The sequence below is a fragment of the Apis mellifera genome, linkage group LG15 (assembly GCF_003254395.2).
Source record: "Apis mellifera strain DH4 linkage group LG15, Amel_HAv3.1, whole genome shotgun sequence".
NCBI lineage: Eukaryota > Metazoa > Arthropoda > Insecta > Hymenoptera > Apidae > Apis > Apis mellifera.
The window spans coordinates 2,984,085-3,002,228 of record NC_037652.1 but is presented as its reverse complement, the minus strand read 5'-3'; the positions used below and the strand labels follow the sequence as shown (position 1 = coordinate 3,002,228).

Below are 18,144 nucleotides of genomic sequence, written 5' to 3'. Positions count from 1 at the left end.
TTTTATTTTAACGTTCGTAAATTAAAATTAGGAAAATAAAATATCCAATAAATTTTTATTGAAATTACCCACAAAATTTCCAAATTTGACAGTCTCACGAGTCGTAAATTTGTCACGATGGTATTACCAGACATTCGAACGCAGTCCACGCGAAGATTTATGCAATGATTAAACGTCCACGCGAAATAATAACGCGTTAAAATTACCATGAAATCGTCCGAAACCTCTGATCCCGCCATTTCCACGCTGTTATCGTCGACAATTAACCAGCAATTATTATCCGAGATATTATTTTAACATTCGAGACGATAAAATTGAATTTCTCGAAACTTGTCCCAATTTTGTTCTCATTTTCTTTTCTCCTTGATTTCTATTTTTTAATATCCTCTCATTTTTCTTTCTCTCTTTAAAAGAAAAAAAAAAAAAGAAAAATAACTTACTTTAAAATGCATGGATCCAGTAGATTTATAATGGAGATATTTTTTCTTTCCTTTTTCTTCATCTGTTTTTGTTTTTTTTTATTTTATTTTTAATCTTTGAAATAAAACGCGTAAATACAATTACTATTTGTACTCGAAATCCAATGAATATTCGTCCGGATGGTAATGTCGCGAAAATTCATTAACCAAATTAAATAGCTGACTGGCTTATGGAAAAATCTGCTCGTTCGGTTAAATCGAATTGTCGATAAAGTAGAATGATTTGAAATTGGTTCAAAATTATTGAAAGGTAATATTGTTATAAATTATCGAGAAGTTTTAAAAATTTATTTCGGTATATATAATTTTTTATACGTGACTTTTTTTGTTAGTAAATTTTGCAATTTTCGAAGAATCAATTTGTTTTAATTATACAATTATTCGATGTTTATTATTCAATTAGAATAAACTAAATTACTATTAATATAATAATTCTTATATTTTTTTTCCTCTCCGGCAAAAGATAAGAAGAAGATTAATTTATATATCAATAAAAAGTTGTCTTAAATTTTTCTCGAGAGGCAATTGTCGCAAAAATTCACCAACTGTTGCCAAAACCAAAAAACGAAATATATCGAAAAGATCTAACCTCGTTTAAATATTTTAATGGCAAAAATCAATGAATGCATACTTAAAAAAAAAAAGAAAGAAAGAAAAATTCAATCAGCATTATACATAATACGAAACATTAAATACAACAGTTACTTGCTTCTTTCTACATCCGATCGCAATATATCGCGTAGCGGAATGGAAGGAGCGACACACAAGTTCACCGCAGCGCCGATATTACAGGACACGTATCCCAACCGAACGAATAAATTTTAGGCACGGTCCTCTCGGAAAAGGTGAGGCTCGAACTTCACCATTCGGCCCATTTATCACCGAGTTTCCGGGCCGAGGAGAATTTTCAACAAAATTGCAAAGTAATGTATTTCCACCGAAGTATAACGGCATCTGGTGTGTAATGCGATTTGTTGAAAAAGGAGTGGTGGTGGGGGGAGAAGGTTATGGAGGGGGTGGAGGATCGCGTTAACTCGATGTTAATCAATTTTCCGCTGGGAATTTCGCTCTGTTAAATAACCACGATAATATCGCTCTCTTTCAACGGTTAATCCCCTCTCCTCCTCCTCTCCTCTTCCCTCCCTCGTTTCTGTTAATTACACGAATAAACCGGTTTAATTCGCCTAATATCCTTTTAATCTCGACCATTTTAGGGTAAACATTCGGAAAGAGAGGGGGGTTATTAATCGATTGAAATTTTTAATTCGATCGATTAATTGAGATTCAATATTTGAAGATTGATATAATCGATTATTAAAATAATAATTTAATTTTTTTTTTTAATTTTTTTTTTTTAATTCTTGATTAATTTATGCAGTCTAATTTTGAGAAGGGTAGAGGAGTTTCGTTCGGATTTTAATAATAAGATATCCTTTTTTTATCGTAAATGGTAAAGTTTAAAGTTGGGAAAGTAGTGACCTTTAATAGAGGGTTCGATATTTAGCACGAAGGGTAGGTTTTTATTTTTTAATAGAATATAAATCGTGGAGTTTGAATCTTCGAAATTGAGGATGGGATTAAAAAAAATTTTGAAATTCAAATTGAGAGTTTTTAACGGGACAAACACATTTTTGTCGAGCACTTTTTGCGAAATTTCATTCATCCAGTTAATAATGATGCACATGTATCTATGATTACTGCACAATGAAATACATTCTCTGAAAAAAATATACTGATAATCGAGACAAAAAAACAAAAGAGGAAATGAAGAATTTCAAATTTTCAATTAATATTAATTAACAAATGAATTTCCTTTTAATGAAGGAATAAAAAAAAACAAAAATAATATAGAATAAATAATTTTTTTAAATTTCAATCATCGAGAATGATTTCTTGAGAAAAAAAAAAAGAAGAGAAATTATCCTGGAAAATTCGTTAATAGCTTTCTTCTTTTTTTGTTTTCCCCAGCGAAAGAAGATCCTTTAGTGATGGCTGCTATTAAAGGCATTCCTGTGGAAGCTGCCAAGAGGGGAGTATTCCCTGAGGACATTCTTCGTGAAAGGTTCCTCAAGGTGAGGGTTTTACATTGACCAATCCTGACATTATAAACGTCACAAATGCATCTAAAAATATTTATCGTTATTTACTGTACCTTTTTTTTTTCTCCATCATTCTTCTCTATTCCTCAAATTTTTAAAAATATTAAATGTCACGCGCGAAGATTGAAAAATTTTCATCTCACCCTTTAGAAATTTTTTATCGTCCCAAAGCTTCATCATCCATATTTCACTGCTTCGATAAATCGTGTAAATATCTATAAATATTTATCAGTATCCACAATTTTTTTACACCCTTTCCTCAAAATTCTTCCTTCGAAGAAGGGTTGAAGTCGAAATTTTCATCTCTGTCCCTTTTCGAATTTTTCTCAATCGTTTCTTAAAACTTTCATTCTTTGGAAAATGTAAAATCGTGTAAAAAAGTATTATGTATTTATTGCTCTCGTTCTTTGTTTTATTATTTTTATTATTTTTAACAAGTTCTTTCAATAATTTCATTTCTTTGAATATTATAATTAATTTCACAGCCAAGAAATTCTTATACTTCACCTTGGAAAACTTGGTTTCACTATTCTTTTTATAAAGTTTCTTACCCTTTGACATTTACTCCTTAAACATTTATAAAAGATTATACAAATCTCTAATATTTCTCATCCCTTTCTTAGACTTTTCTCCTTAAATTTCAAATCTTTCTTATTTTTATCCCAACTCTTAATCTCTGCCACTTTATTATCTTTATCTTAATTTAAAAAAGAGATTTTCATTCTTTCGAATATTATTATTAATTAACCATTTGACCAAAAATTATTCTCCATTTTGAACAACTTTTTTTAAAGTTCTTACAATATTGTGAAAATTCATTTTAATCATCATACCTTTTTTGAAAACATCTTTCTCCAAATTCTATTTCTATTCTTTCCAATTATTATTATTAATCGATCAAAAGATTTTCATTTGTCTATCTTGGAAAAAAGTTCATTACTCTCTTCAAATTTTTTACATTCCTCTTGCTAATAAAACGGAATCGAACTCGAGCAAAGCTTTACTTTTATCTCGTCCACCCATAGGATTATAAACTTTATTTCAAAGTGGTATCCGAATTTACGAAGTGGAAACTGGGTTTTCAGGTGGAACAAGTGGCCAGACGATTGGCCATGGTGCCCGAGGAGGGCGCAGCACTGCCTGTTTATTTGCTAAGTTATCTTCAGAGCTATTTGATGTTCAAGGATGTCTGTCCCATCTCTCGTTCAGAACTCGAGGACAAACCTTTCGACGTGGAGGATCTTAATACATTCGATATACTGAATCGAGCCAGGTAAGTTTCCCTTTAATTCTTGTTTTAGAATCTTATATATATATATTTTTTTCTACTTTAAACGAGTAATTTATTGCATATATTATTATTAATCATTTATTCATTTCATACATAACATTTTAAAAATTCTATATTCAACAACTGTCTTAAAAAATTTTTACTCTCGTAAAATTCAAAATTTATCAATATCAATATAAATATATGTTTATAACTCTGCATAAATTTATTGTTATTTAACACTTGAGGAATATTTCAATCTCAACGAAAATTAAACAAGGAAAAAAAAAATAATAAAAATTCTCGCTCAAAAAATCACGACGCGATGCGTGTCGAAAGTGATTTGGAAAATCGGGTCGCGTCTGCTAATTAGTTGATGAAAGGGTTGCTTTCTGGAAGGAACGAGCGGCCAAAACAGGAAAATTAATTTTCCGCCCTGTGTTCGGATTCAAGCAGTTCGTTTATCGACACCACGTTGTTTCTTATGGAAGAGGCTTGATCACGGTATTGTCGTCGATCTTTTGTTATTCGACACGTTCCAGGTTTTGTTACACCTTTCGACATTCACCGCCATCCTGTGCGGTTGGAGATGTCGACAATCGATGGTCGAACGCACATCGTGATTTTTCAATGACAGAGAATGCTTTGGATAATTTTCGATTTTTTATAAGATTATGATTATTCTAATTTTTCGTTTCGAGGAAACTTTGTGAAAAGGAAAAAGAGAATTAAACAGAGAAGGAAAATTATTTGTAAAAAGTTTAATCTGAATAATGAATGATAAAGATTATTAGAAGCTGTAACGAAAGAATTGATATAAATGTAATTTAGTCTAAAAAAAACTTAAATTCCATTAGTATTTTATTCGAAATTCTGAAATTAGTTGAAAAGAAATGATAAAAATTTCAAAGATACATTTTGAATTTATTAATAATAAATTCAATTTTCATCTATCTATCTCATATTTTATATGATAAAAGTAATCATCCAAAGTCTTTACTCTGTATAAAATGTATGATATAAATTAAATCAACGTATCTTGAAATTAAATAATTCCACAAATACAATACAAACAATTCCCTTCACTTGCTCCATTTCTTTCCTTCCTTTCAATTATTTGATCAGAATCCAATCCTTCCGAATCAAATTCCCTCAGAGAGAAATTTTTCATTTCCAACCCTAATTAATCACAAAAACCAGATCGATCTAACGATTTTCTACTTCTCGAAGAATCCCTTCCATTAATTATATCAGAGAAAAAAAAAAAGAGGGAGAAGAAATCGTGGACTTTTTTTATAATCGATCCACGAATGATCGAGACTTCATCTTTCTTCCTCGACGATTTTTTTTTTTTCCACTTCAATAAATTCAGACTCGTCAAGACTCGTCGTATTGCACGCAGAGTGAATTTAGCTTCCTCGAAATAATTTTTCAACTTGTCGAAATTTCGGCGCAAGCTTTGAATAAATGGATGAGCTACGTAATTGCGAATCTGGCTTCCCCCCGCGATTTTTTTTTTTTTTTAATTTTATGGCGCGTATGAATGTGGAGGGTGGAAGAGGGTGGTTGGTTTTATTTACCCTGTTGTATCGTTTATTTTTTCGACTTTGCTCGAATGAATTTTTCTCGAGCAAAAAAAAAAAGAAATTATATCTCTGCTCTTATTTTTACGAATTATGAATTCTAAATAATTATTGTGTCTTTGAATTTATCAATAAATTCCGATTAATTGAACACAAATGAGATTTCTTATCGTTTTTAACAATAATTTCTAGTTTGACACGTAAAACTGTGAGAAAAGATGTCTGATTATTGTATATTATTTTTTCCAATATTTGCTTTAATTACTCTAACATAAGAGGAGAAGAATGAATAAAATAAGGAAGATAAAAAAAGTTGTCGAAATTTCTTTCTATTACAAAAATTATAAAATTTTCCAAACGAAAATCCTTCCACAAAAAAGAAAATTAATAAAATTAATTAATCATTACATTTGATACATTTATGACATATTTTTTTGATTGGAGAAAATATATTTTCTTAATATTTATTTGAACCCTAACTCGATAATCGATATACTCCAAAACTCCATAAATCACACAATGAACATTAAAAAAAAAAAAAGAAGCAAAGATGTTCAAAAATTCACGATCCAGAATCGTGTCGACATTCCTTCCAGAAAGAATGAGAAGGTATTAAAGAGAATGCAGATTCATCCAACTGAAATATCTATTTGCAAAGGCTGTGAATTTACGCGTATTGCGAAAATTCGAAAAAAAAAAAAAGAAATACATAAAGCATGCATAAAGAAGTGGACGGATAAAACGTGGCCGCAAAATATGCATATCATAGATACGTTTCAACGAGCGATGAAAAAGAAGCTGCGTTAAAATTTGGACCCACGCCACACAAGCGTCGAGACTGGTACATCCGCGTTCGAAGGGGTAGGGGGAGGGGGAAATATGGCCGCGCAAATATGCGAGCTTCTGTGTGCACGCTGTTACAAATTCCACGGAATTTTCGCACAAATGGTGAAAAACAGGCAAATTCAGCGCCCGGAATTGTAGTGAAGTAATTAAGGGGTTGTTGGCTGGATTAAAGAAGAATGAGGATTGGGGGATGAGAATTGTGTTGTGAGAGTTAGAATTCGAGAATGCCTTGGATGATGGTTGATTGGATGATGAATGGTTAATGGTGTAAAATATTTATTTTTATTATTAAATTTGTTATTCAGGGTGTTCTGTGATAAGTGGAGATGTTTTTTTTTCTCTTATATATATTTATATCTTGTGTATTATTATATATAGAATTGGAAATTTCAATTGGTTCAATCGAGAATTAATTGAATCATAAAGATGAATTATTTTTAATCATTTTTTTCAAGAGAATTGGAAATTAAATTTTGAGATAAAAAGATAATAAATGATTTTGTATAAATGCGGTAGAATTTAAGTTATAGGAGGTGATTAGATGAATGAATGGGTAATTAAGATAAGATATGGGGTGAAATTCATTTTATGTTCCTTTTCTTTCCCTATGATGTTATTTTTTTAATTTTAGAGTGCAATATAATTTTAAGAAAGAGCAGAATTATTATTATTTATTGTTTGAGGTTAAAATTTGATTTTGGACATTGATCAGAAATAAATTGGAACATTGGAAATTTTTATTTTCCATTTAGGACCAATATATATTCACTATGATTATATTATAATTAAACTTTGCAACAAGAAGAATCTTTTTTCTCTTCTTAATTAGTGTATCTTGTAGAATTTATGAATGGAATGAATCTAATTATAATAGTAACTCAGTTTTAATTAGAATTAAAAGATAGATTTATATCTTGGACTTGATTGGATGATAAATGGTTGTGAATAAAGATGGTAATTAGTTTCATTGTGAATTTAGAAAGCTTAAACTTTAAGAGTTGAATAGATGATAGATGGTTTTGGATACATTATGGTTCAAAATATGGAGATAGAGTCAATTTTATGCTTTCTTTCCTTTACGATGCAGTTTCATAACTTTTCCATTTAAACTATATTTAATTACTTTTAACAAAGAGGAAAAAACTTTTTTAATACATCTGTTTATTTTGAGATTAAAACTTGAGAGTTAAATCGAAAATGGATTGAAATGGATCATTTTTAATTATTTTCAATATTTTCAATTTTTATAATTCTGTCAAGATACTTGACCAAGTTTTTTTTTTTTTTTCATTTTATTTTCCTCTCGTCAAATTGAAAAGATTAAGATCCACGTATAAATAATCTTATGGATTATAAAATCATTCTCCATTGAGGAGACAAGGCAACGTGAATAACTCGATAACGCCAATTTCTCGGTTAAATTCTTGCAAACAATGGGATCATAAATCATGGCCGCATGGCTGGCAGAGTCTCATACTCAGGATCATAATTGGAACGTCGATGAACCCAATTAAGAAGAATCCCAGCTTTTCTACTCCATCATAATCCTTCCCTTGCTACCTGTAATTTAAAAAAATTAATTTGTCCACGCTTAGAAAGAATTGAACTCCCGTTATAATTTATTTAATTAATCCTTTTTTGATTCAATCTTCACGAAACTTCAACAAAAAAAAAATAAACAATTCGTGTTAAATTTATAGAAAAGTGTTAAATTAATTTTAGTGAGAAATGATCAAAAAGTATTAAATTTTCTCCCAAAATCGATCGACAATCCTCTTCGCAACATTTATCCTTTTGTGATTCGTTGGATCATCTCGAAATTGTCCAATATATTATACAAAAGCAGGCTGATTAAAATTCGTTCGAGCTGTTTCGGTTTTAAAATCTTGCGTTCCTCCACGTTTTTGTCTCCGTGTTGCTGTAAATTGGCTCGTGTTTGTATGAATATCGCAGTGTGGAAATAGCGAAGAATGGTTTGATTGTTTCTTTCCATGAGTTGACATTGCTTTTGGTTTCGTTTAGAATTTTTTTTTTTTTTTCCATTTTTTCTACCTTTTTTTTTTTTTTAATTTTGGCCTCCATTGTGTAGATTTTGTTTTGTAATATTGAGATACGAGTGAGAATATTTTTAGCACGATCGCTTTTGAACGCATTGCTTTAATAGAATTGGGGAAAATTGGTGGTTTCAGTAGTACAACACCGCGCTACGTCAGCCGCTCCTGTATATGCTTATTTCTACACTGCTTGAAAGTTTTCTTTAGATTTTTGGTGGGTGTGCATTCAATTTTCATGCCAGATAAAATTGATTTTTGCACGTTGAACGAATATTTTTCGTTAAAAATAAATTTTTCTATAGCTCTGTTGCACAATTATTTTAAAAGAAAATAATTTTCCTTTTGAAAATAAATTAATAATATAATTTTATAATTGCAGAATTGAGAATGATAAATTTATAAAAAAATTACATTTTATTTTCTTTGAAAATTATTTCAAATAGAAATATATGTGTAATTATGTAAAAATTATATAAGAAAACGAATTATAAAAGTGAAGAAATATATAAGGAATATTGTCCTTTTCAAGATTTGTAATATACAAGAAAGCATGGAAAAGTATTTTTTCAAAGTTTTTCAGGGAAAAAAAAACGAATGTTCCAGAAATCTTCGCGGAGACACTTTAAGTTTTCTACGAGAAACATTTGTATCGCGAGGAGTTTTCTACGGATTTGTCCCAACTTCCGCTTCTTGTTGGCGGAAGTTTCTCTGTTGACTCTTGGTAAAAGGCAGGTCCAAGAATTGGAAGATTCTTACCAATTTCCTTCTTTTATTTCTCTCAGGAGAGAAATTAAACATGAATAAACGTTTAATTAAATGTTAACGATTATAGATTTATATATTTTATTCGTTTTATTTATAAATATATTATAAAACAATACTCGAAATACTTTTGATTCGAACAAAACTTAATTATATATTTATTATTATTAACCTAATAAATTTTTTCTTAATAATACAAGCAAAAGAAGAATAATAATAATTGAAATATGAATTATAAACTCACATCTACCATCCTTTACTATCATCCCCTAAACAAGAGGAAACTCTTCATTCGCCATTTTAAACACTTTGCTAATTTTAATTTCGTTCAGCACAAAGCTAAATCATAAATTTATAGCAAACATCACACTTTTAAGCTCCACTTTGGAGAATTGTTTTTGCGAAATCGTAGAGATTTTTAATTTTCTCGATCAAGGGGATGATTACTTCGATTATAAGAATAAATTAGCATAAATTATTATAAGAGATGTTGTATTCCCTTTTCTCCAAGAGATATAAATTTTAAATTATAATTTTTTTTTCTTCTTCCTTTAAGAAACAAAATTAGGAATAATCTAATTTGAGAATACCATTAAAATAGGATTTTTCTAAAAGCCATCTGTAGAAAAATTACATTGAAGATCGCGTCTTCCATAAAAACATCGCCAGCAGAACTAGTGGGTATCGATAAAAAAGAGTGGCCATCGAATATTAAAGTTTAATATTGAAGGGTAGCATCCGGTCACGTGCAACCCTGTCTTACACTGTGAACATTACGTTACATTTCCGGAATGTTTAAAACATTCATTTACCACCTTTTTATCCTCCAAGTATGGAGCATCTATCTTTAATGAAAATGCAGAAATATTTCACAGGAAACATTCTGCCTTATCGATCCATAAAACTTTCTTAATAGTGATATAAGTAATAAAAAACTTTATTTATCCCACTTAATTAATTTCTTACGAAATAGAATAAAATTGTTCCAATTCTAACAAAAAAAAACCATGCTTCCTAAAAGATATTTCTAGCTATTTATCTTTCCATTGTACACATTGTTATATCGAGATGTTTAAAAATATAAATTATTTCACAGGAAACATTCTGCCTTATCGATCGATAAAACTTTCTTAATAGTGATATAAGTAATATTTTATCCCAATTAATTAATTAATAGAATAAAATTATTCCAATTCTAACAAAAAAAAAAAAAGATGCTTCCTAAAAGAATTATTCTAATTTTTCGCTATTTATCTTTCCATTGTACACATTGTTATACCGATCGAGATGTTATATAGAAAAACACCGACCCACATTTTTTTGGACATAACCTCCAAAATATATAGTCCTCCACGATTATAATCAACATTCCGTACATAACTCCAGTTCTCACCGATAGAGGGATGTTTTCTGAAAAACATTGCCCGTAATATTTTATATCGATGTGAAAGGATTGAAAGCGGGCACCTTGTATAACGGCCGCATATTTTATTTCCCTTCGTGTCGTGTGTAACGTGTATGTGTGTGTGTGTGTGAGTATTTCACGAGCAGCAGCCGAGTTTACACGCTTCGTGTTCACGGTCGATCACGTACGTTGTAGCATGATGGCGGAAGAAAGGGAGGTTGAGCAAGGAATCTGAAACTTTTACAATCAAATTGAAAAACTTGAATTCGCTCTACTATCGATGCTCTTCAACTTGTTTCGTCAGGTTTTAAAATTGGAATTTTTTTTTTTTTTTTCTTAAATGATATTATTTATCAAAAGGAGAGCATAAAATTTTTATTTGCGAATTTTATCTACGAATTCTTTTTCCTTTCTCGCGTTCGTTTCTTCGTGGCCATTGCACGAGTGGAACGTAACAGATTTCCGTCCCATTTCGAAGTTCCTGCACTCGCCTATAAACTGCAGGATTCTAATTAAAACTCGGGAGGAGGATTTACCGTTTCTCTCTGTCTTTGCAACTGACGCGAGCGGAGGAGGATTTCGTGTTAGAATTGGGTCCCCAAACATCATTTTTTCTCCCTCTCTCTCCCTCTCTCTCTCTCTCTCTCTCTCTCTCTCTCTCTCTCTCTCTCTCTCTCTCTCTCTCTCTCTCCATTTTCAGTCAATCCTTTAAAGATGGATTTTGCTTTTCTCAATTAGTAGGAAGCAATCGAATTTTAGTTTTATTCTATACGAAATTAAATATCTTTGAAACAACGTGATTTTGAATTTCATTTTTCGAGAGAAGTTTAGAGAGAAGATTCTTCTTCGTTCATAACGAACATGGGACAGTAGTAACAATTTAAATATATATATATATATATATATATATATACATTGGATAGTATTTTACTCCCTTATCGTTAGAACAACTATTACTTTAATTAATGTTCTGGTTGTGAGTTTAGAGCTTTGTAATTCAACATGGACCACAATTTTCTGACCAAATGAAGGTATAATTTAAACCTCTCTCTGGCCATTCTTGTGGCTGAGCTACCAAGTCGCTTTCTAGTTTTACTATTATTAAGGCAAATGAAGATTCTTTTTTTTTTTCTTTCTTTCTTTCTTTCTGTGTTTAACTTAATTTCACTTAACAAGTTTTAACTACCTGTAGCATAATATATATCCAAATATTTTTCTATAGTGTCTGAAATTTATCATTCTTTTTCTTTTATCATTCCAGAGTTAATCTTATTCTTAATATGAATTATGAAATTGTTGAAAATTCAAATCTGACTTCAAAATTGAATGTTCATTTATTGTTAGAATCGTGAGTAGTTGAAATTATAAAATTGTGCATAATTATTTGTCACATAATCATTACTTGAAGATTTATCTATTTTGAAAGAATATTATTTTAAATTGTAATTCTTCATTTTTACTTTCAATTCAATCCCAGACACAGTTTCCAGGTGGACTTTTGCATTAAAAAAGAAAAAAAATCAAATATGTTTGTTTATCCAGTCTCAAGGGATGAAGGAGGCAACCGTAATGATTTTTAATCAAGTCTTTAACTCGCGGAATCTAATTAGAAGATTGCCTCGTCTAATTCCTCCTCCTTTGTTTTCCTCCCTTGATATGTGCGATGGAAAAGGGGAAAAAGAAGAAGAATGGAGAGGCACGTTTTTTGTATTCCCGCTTCTTGCTCAAACGAGATTGAAATTTCTTTGATAGTTGTTCAGCGAACGTGAGAGTATTCTTTGAGAATAATATTGCACGCAGTTTTAGAAAGCGAATTTCTCTCCCAGAATCTCGATCATGGCTTCGTTTTAGAGGGTGGTTGAATTTAATTGCAATTTCTTATTGAATAATTTTATAATTTATTCCAATTTGTGTATTAATACATTCAACGTAATTCTTCTCTCTAATTTTATATCTTGATAATTTTATACTTGGAATTCATCGAAATAGATTTGTTATATTCTTATAAAAATAAATTCCATAAAACAAATTTAAATATTAGATATTATAAAATGTATTACAAGAATTGATTCTATCAATCAATCTACAATAAATCTCCAGTAAATAATATTTTACAGTTGTAACATTATAAAATGAATGGATTTTACATTGAAATATTTTTAAAATTCAAACAATTCTTATAATTTTAAAATCTATCCTTGAATAACTCGAAATATTTATATCTTATTTCGATCAACGTGATTCTTAATCACAGAAAAGGAAAAACAACCCTCTTTCTTCGCACCCCATTCCAATTCCTCCCCTATTGTTGAAATTCCATCGAAAAATACCTCATTAATTAATTCACACAGGCCGAGCCACGAGAATCGACAAATCCCTCCTTCATTTTTATAATAACGTCGTCCACGACAAAACAACCAACCCCCTTTTTCGCCAGGGAGCGACAATTAATCGATACGCTTCGAGAAGTTGGTTCGATCGACGACACGGCCATTACATTAACCCCTGGCCTGGAAAACGGCTCCACGAGGAAAACGCTTTCCACGATCTACGACTCTCTCTCCCCCCCATCCACTCCTCCCCCTCGACTAAGGGCTCGCTGGAATTTAGCTAACCGTTATAATTACTTTTTAGCTATCGTTTTTGAAAGAAGATTTTTTTTTTTTGTTATATTGAAATATTTATGCATTGTGGTTAGAGGGGATGAAGGAATATTTTTTTGTATAATAACAATTTTAATTAATTTTATTCTATTTAAATTGGTGTTAACAAAGTGTGATCCTTTTTAGAAAAATTTGTAATATTTAATTTCATGGGGTTCTTAAAAAAAAGAATGAATTCCAGTAAAAATTTGGAGAATAATTGAATAAATTTTTTGAAGCGTCGTACAATAAATGAAAAACGAATAGAATAAAAAAATTTTATAAAAATGTATAGTATTGCATGCGAGAGTTTTTTTTTTTGGTAATTAATACGATTAATTAGCGGTTTAAAGAGGTTCGATAAATATTTTTTGCAATCGCTACAAGTCTTTCATATAAGGGTATAATTTATATATTCTTTAATTAAAAAAATTCAAAATCCCTTTGACGTTTATCAGTTATCGATGTAATAATACTTGAAAAATTTATTAAATCGATTTTCAATCTCTCAAATCTCTCTTCATTATCGAAAAAAAATTTTTTTTCATTACTTTCAACAATATTTTCCCTCTCCCCTTTTAAGGATAGAGTAAAAAATAAACTAATCGAAAGCTAATCGAGGCAACGATTTTGCAAGAATTTTCGGGAAACGGCAAATTTTTCGAGACGATTTCAATCCCCCTTTTCACCAACGTGTTCCTCCATATTTTTATGTTTTTATGCTTCGCTCGCTTGCACAAATAATTTCAATGATCGTTTCCTGAAAGCACCCTCTATCGAGATTATCGAATATCAGGCTTCGATTTTCCATTTTGCTTTTTATCTTTTATTTTATTTCTATATTTTTCCCTCCTTTTTTTTTTTTGATTTTAGAGATGAAATTTAAATTATTAACGCGTGATGTTATATCAGAGATAATGAAATTTAGTAATAATTGTTTGACAATAATAGATTTGACATTTTAAAATAGAATTTGTTCAACTTAAACGAAACTTCTCTCTTCGATACAAATACATTTTATTTCGAAAGAATTTTTCTTTTTTTATTTCAACGATCCAAACATCTGAATAATAAAAATCTAAAATTGTAAAATCTGTGAATATAAAATAATATTCTCTCAACGATACGGAATGGAAAAAATTTTCTCCGATGAAAAAAAAAATATATATTCTTTGTATTTCTTATTGACAAATTCCTGGAAATTTCTGTTCCAGGTATTGGCTCGATCGTGGCGACTTCAAAATGACCCTTCGCTACATGAATCTTTTAAAGGGGGCGCCAAGATCGGTCGCCAAGGATTGGATGAACGAAACTAGAATCCTCCTCGAGACCCAACAAGTTGTGGAAACGCTGTTGGCGTATGCTGGTGCTATGGGCCTAATGTTCCTCGGCGCTGGAGATTCGAAGGTCAGTCGAAACGATTACAACAACAACAACAACAACAACAACAACAACAACAATAAAAAAACAAAGAATTGAAAAAACAACAAGAATATCAAAAGACACTACCTAGTAAACAAATTTTTGTATAGTTCACATTATAGTATATCCCTTTAAAAAAAAAAAAAATCGCGAACAATAATATTTTCACCTCTTCTTCTGTGTAAGGAAAAAAAAAAAAAACTCGTTCTCTCGATAATATTTTGAAAAGAAAAAAAAAAGGAAAAAAAAGAAATGGAGAAATTTCAGACTGTCAAGGTGAGGACCCAAAAAATGTATTTTTGATTGTTTATAATAATAATTGGAAAAGTAAATATTAAATATACTGGATTGTTCAACAGAATTTCTCGATCTAGTTATTTATAACTTCCGGTTGAACCTTGCTTTCCGGCTCGTGAACGAAAGATACGAAATATTCTTTCGAGGAGAGTATATTTCGCGTATATTTAGCTTTTTCTTTTTCTTTTGTGTTTGAATGAAATATACAACGCTATCGTTCAAAAGTTTGGAAGTTGACGAAATAATATCAAAATTTTGTTCAGAGGTGAAATTAAAATGATTCTTATCTATCTTTGTTCTTTGTTGATATATCTTGTTGTTAATAAATTTTCGAGTTTTTCTCTTCAAAGTGTCTCGTTGCTTCCAAACTTTTAAACGATAGCGTGTAAATTTTTTTGGAATAATGTAAATGGGATCGTATCGTCGAATAAAAATCACGAAGATTAAGTGATCGTTATTTTTTTTTTTTTTTTTAATCTTCTCTCACAATTTTACGATCTCTGCACGATCCTTGAACCAAGAATCGTTAAAAAAAAACTTTTTTTCTTTGTATTAACCCTTTTAGTGGTGCGTAAATATCTCGTGAACATTAACTCTTGTTCCTACATAAATCGAATTCATTCGTATCCGGTCGAGTTATGTATTTAAAAACAAATTATTCCTCGAATCAATCACTATAATCTCGATTCGAAGAATTTTTTCAGATTTTTTTTTATTATTCCTTAAACACGAATACGTTTATGGACACAAATGAACCAAATTTATTAACAATAAGAGTTAATCTTAACAATGATTAAAAAGCAAAAAAAAAAAAAGTCTCTTCGACAAATATGAATTTACAAGTAATTTGGAGGAAAAGGAAAAGAGCGGAAAATTATGTAAAATAATCCACGATAAAAGTAGAAAAAAAAAGAAAGAAATATTAAGATAAATCATAAAGCCATTACTCACCACTAGAAGGGTTAACCATCCTCTTCTTGCAGCGTTAACAGCATGATCCACAATTTTTTGGTTGCAGTAGCAAAAAGAATAAAGCGGTAAAACCGACACAAATTGAACCCGACTTTCACCGGCCAGAATGCTCTCGTCCCTTCGTGAAATCTCGCGTCGACAAAAACCGAAAAAAAACCGGCCACAAAAAGCGAATGCAGTGAGAAATAATAAAAAAAAAAAAGAGAGAGAGAGAGAAAAAAATTCGGAACAAAGCAAAAAAAAAAAAAAAAAAAAATAAAAAAAACTCCAAAGAAAAACGATCGAAAGGTTGCTTAAAGTAACCGAATAGATTATACGAAACGTATATATATAAATATAAATATAAATATAAATACTATAAAAAAAAGTATATATACATTTAAAAAAATAAGAAAAAATTAAAAAAAAAAAAAAAAGGGAAACGCCGACAATGGAGAACGTTCCTTTCGTTGTTGTTCGAAGTGTTCCAGCAAACAGCGCCTCCAACAGACCGTGGATCGACGATCTTGGCGAAGAAGGAGAAGAAAACTCGTTAGGAAACGGCGGCGGATCGCTGAAAGAGCCCGAAGACTGAGGAAACGAGGAGCAAGATGGACGTACAAGAGCATCCGGTCCGCTGTCGATCGTGTACTCGGTTGGATTGTGTGGAAAGATGGAAGGAGTGGGAAAGGCAGAAACGGGGAACAGGTTAGGTTCGAGGTCTTTTTGCGATCAATTACGAATACGAGCGAGGACAAAGGGAAAATGATTCTTCTCGTGCAGAGAGATGATAAGTCTTAAAGCGATTGGAAATTTGTATTTCACAGAATGTAATTTTTCCCCTCCCCCTCTTTTTTCCGTACGCCAATTTTATCGAGAAAGATCGATAAAAATGTTCACGCGATAAGAAATGAAAGAATCTTGTATCGTAGGAATATTTTACAAAAGAAAAAGAAATATGGCGAAAAGATCGTAAAATGTTTTTACGAATGATCGTAAAGAAGATGGGGCGTATCTTATTGCAGGCATTTTATTTCTTGTATATCGATGTCAGGATTAAAAGAGTATTATCTATTGTTATTATTATTATTATCCCGATATTTCGTATTAGAAAATATCGAAATGTTCGTATATGTTCATAAGTGTGAGATTTAGGTTATAAGAATTTCGAGTTGTGAACATTTCGAATGAACAAGCGGAAGAGAAGAAATGGGAAGATAAGTTGCTGTTTCCTGTGAAGCATTTTCTTAAAAAAAAGAAAAAATCGAAAGAAGTTATAAAATAAAAAAAAAGGAAAAAAGAAATAATAATAGATAAATAAAATAACGATATTTGGGGATGTAGAAGATTTTTCAAGGCGAGATCGTTTTTATCTGGAATTTGTCGCGCAGAGACAGCGCCATCTGGAAGCGGACAAGTGGAAGCTCTGACAAGCTAACCTAAAATTCTGGCGCTGTTAGTTTTTCAGACAGTATTGTTGATTTTCTGCTTTACTATATCTTACAAATGAACAAAACAAAGCTTTATAAATAATAATTAAAAAATATATATATATATTAAATTTCCCTTTCCTGTAAAAGTATTATTGTGTAAAGAGAAAAAGGGAGAAAGTTTGATGTATAAATTACTTGCGATTTTATCGATTCTTTATTTTATTATCATTTAAATAAATTATACAATATGAACAATGTAAAAATATAAATATTTTATTTAAATATAATATAAATGTATGCAATGCATGAAGTAAAATTACCATGGTTTTTTTAATTGGTCAAATAACTTTTAAAAATTACTTTTTCACAGCATATTATAGAAATTGTTGTTTGCATCTTGTTAATAAACAATGATCCTTCGTTATCACTCATCATCACAGGAAGTGGCAACCAATTTTCCATAATATTTTCCATAATATGTATATGTAACTAACAATTAAAACTAGATCCAATTTCTCAATTTACGCGCGATTCGAAAGTGAAGAAAAAAAAAATTCCAATTCGAAATGACAAATGACGCCATCTTTGGATCGTTTAGAACAGCTTTGACGGGCATGGAAGACGCGAGTTGGACGAGTAAAATTCGTCTCATCCTAGCTAGCCATTAATAGTAAAAAATAACATAATAATAAATGTTTCGATGCCGTCTCATCAATTTCTTATTCTGGATCAAATAAAGGAAGAGCACTGAACGAGCAATGAATCCATCTAATCCCTAACATGGGACAATGTTTCTTCCTCAAACTTCAAAGGAACTGGATGACTCTTTGGATACGAGTCATTAACGAGGTTCGTTGAAAAGATACGTGTCGTTGGTTTCTCCTTTCTCTGTCTCATTCCC

The 18,144-nt window shown here is 30.6% G+C and overlaps 1 protein-coding gene across 7 annotated transcripts in view; it reads left to right on the top strand.

The window, feature by feature from the left end:
- Positions 1 to 17,351, top strand: part of LOC408548 (MICOS complex subunit Mic60) — a 53,521-nt gene extending 36,170 nt beyond the window's left edge. For 5 of the 7 annotated variants that reach the window (XM_006559978.3, XM_006559976.3, XM_006559979.3 and 2 more), the window contains 4 exons: positions 2,448 to 2,551; positions 3,664 to 3,851; positions 14,355 to 14,547; positions 16,294 to 17,351. In XM_006559978.3, the coding sequence (XP_006560041.1) occupies positions 2,448 to 2,551; positions 3,664 to 3,851; positions 14,355 to 14,547; positions 16,294 to 16,611 (803 nt within the window). In that variant the 3' untranslated portion in view covers positions 16,612 to 17,351. Of the gene's footprint in view, positions 1 to 2,447; positions 2,552 to 3,663; positions 3,852 to 14,354; positions 14,548 to 15,877; positions 16,034 to 16,293 lie in introns of those variants that run through there. The other 2 variants (XM_006559980.3, XM_392094.7) reach the window with 2 other exon arrangements.
- The last annotated feature ends 793 nt before the right edge of the window (positions 17,352 to 18,144 follow it).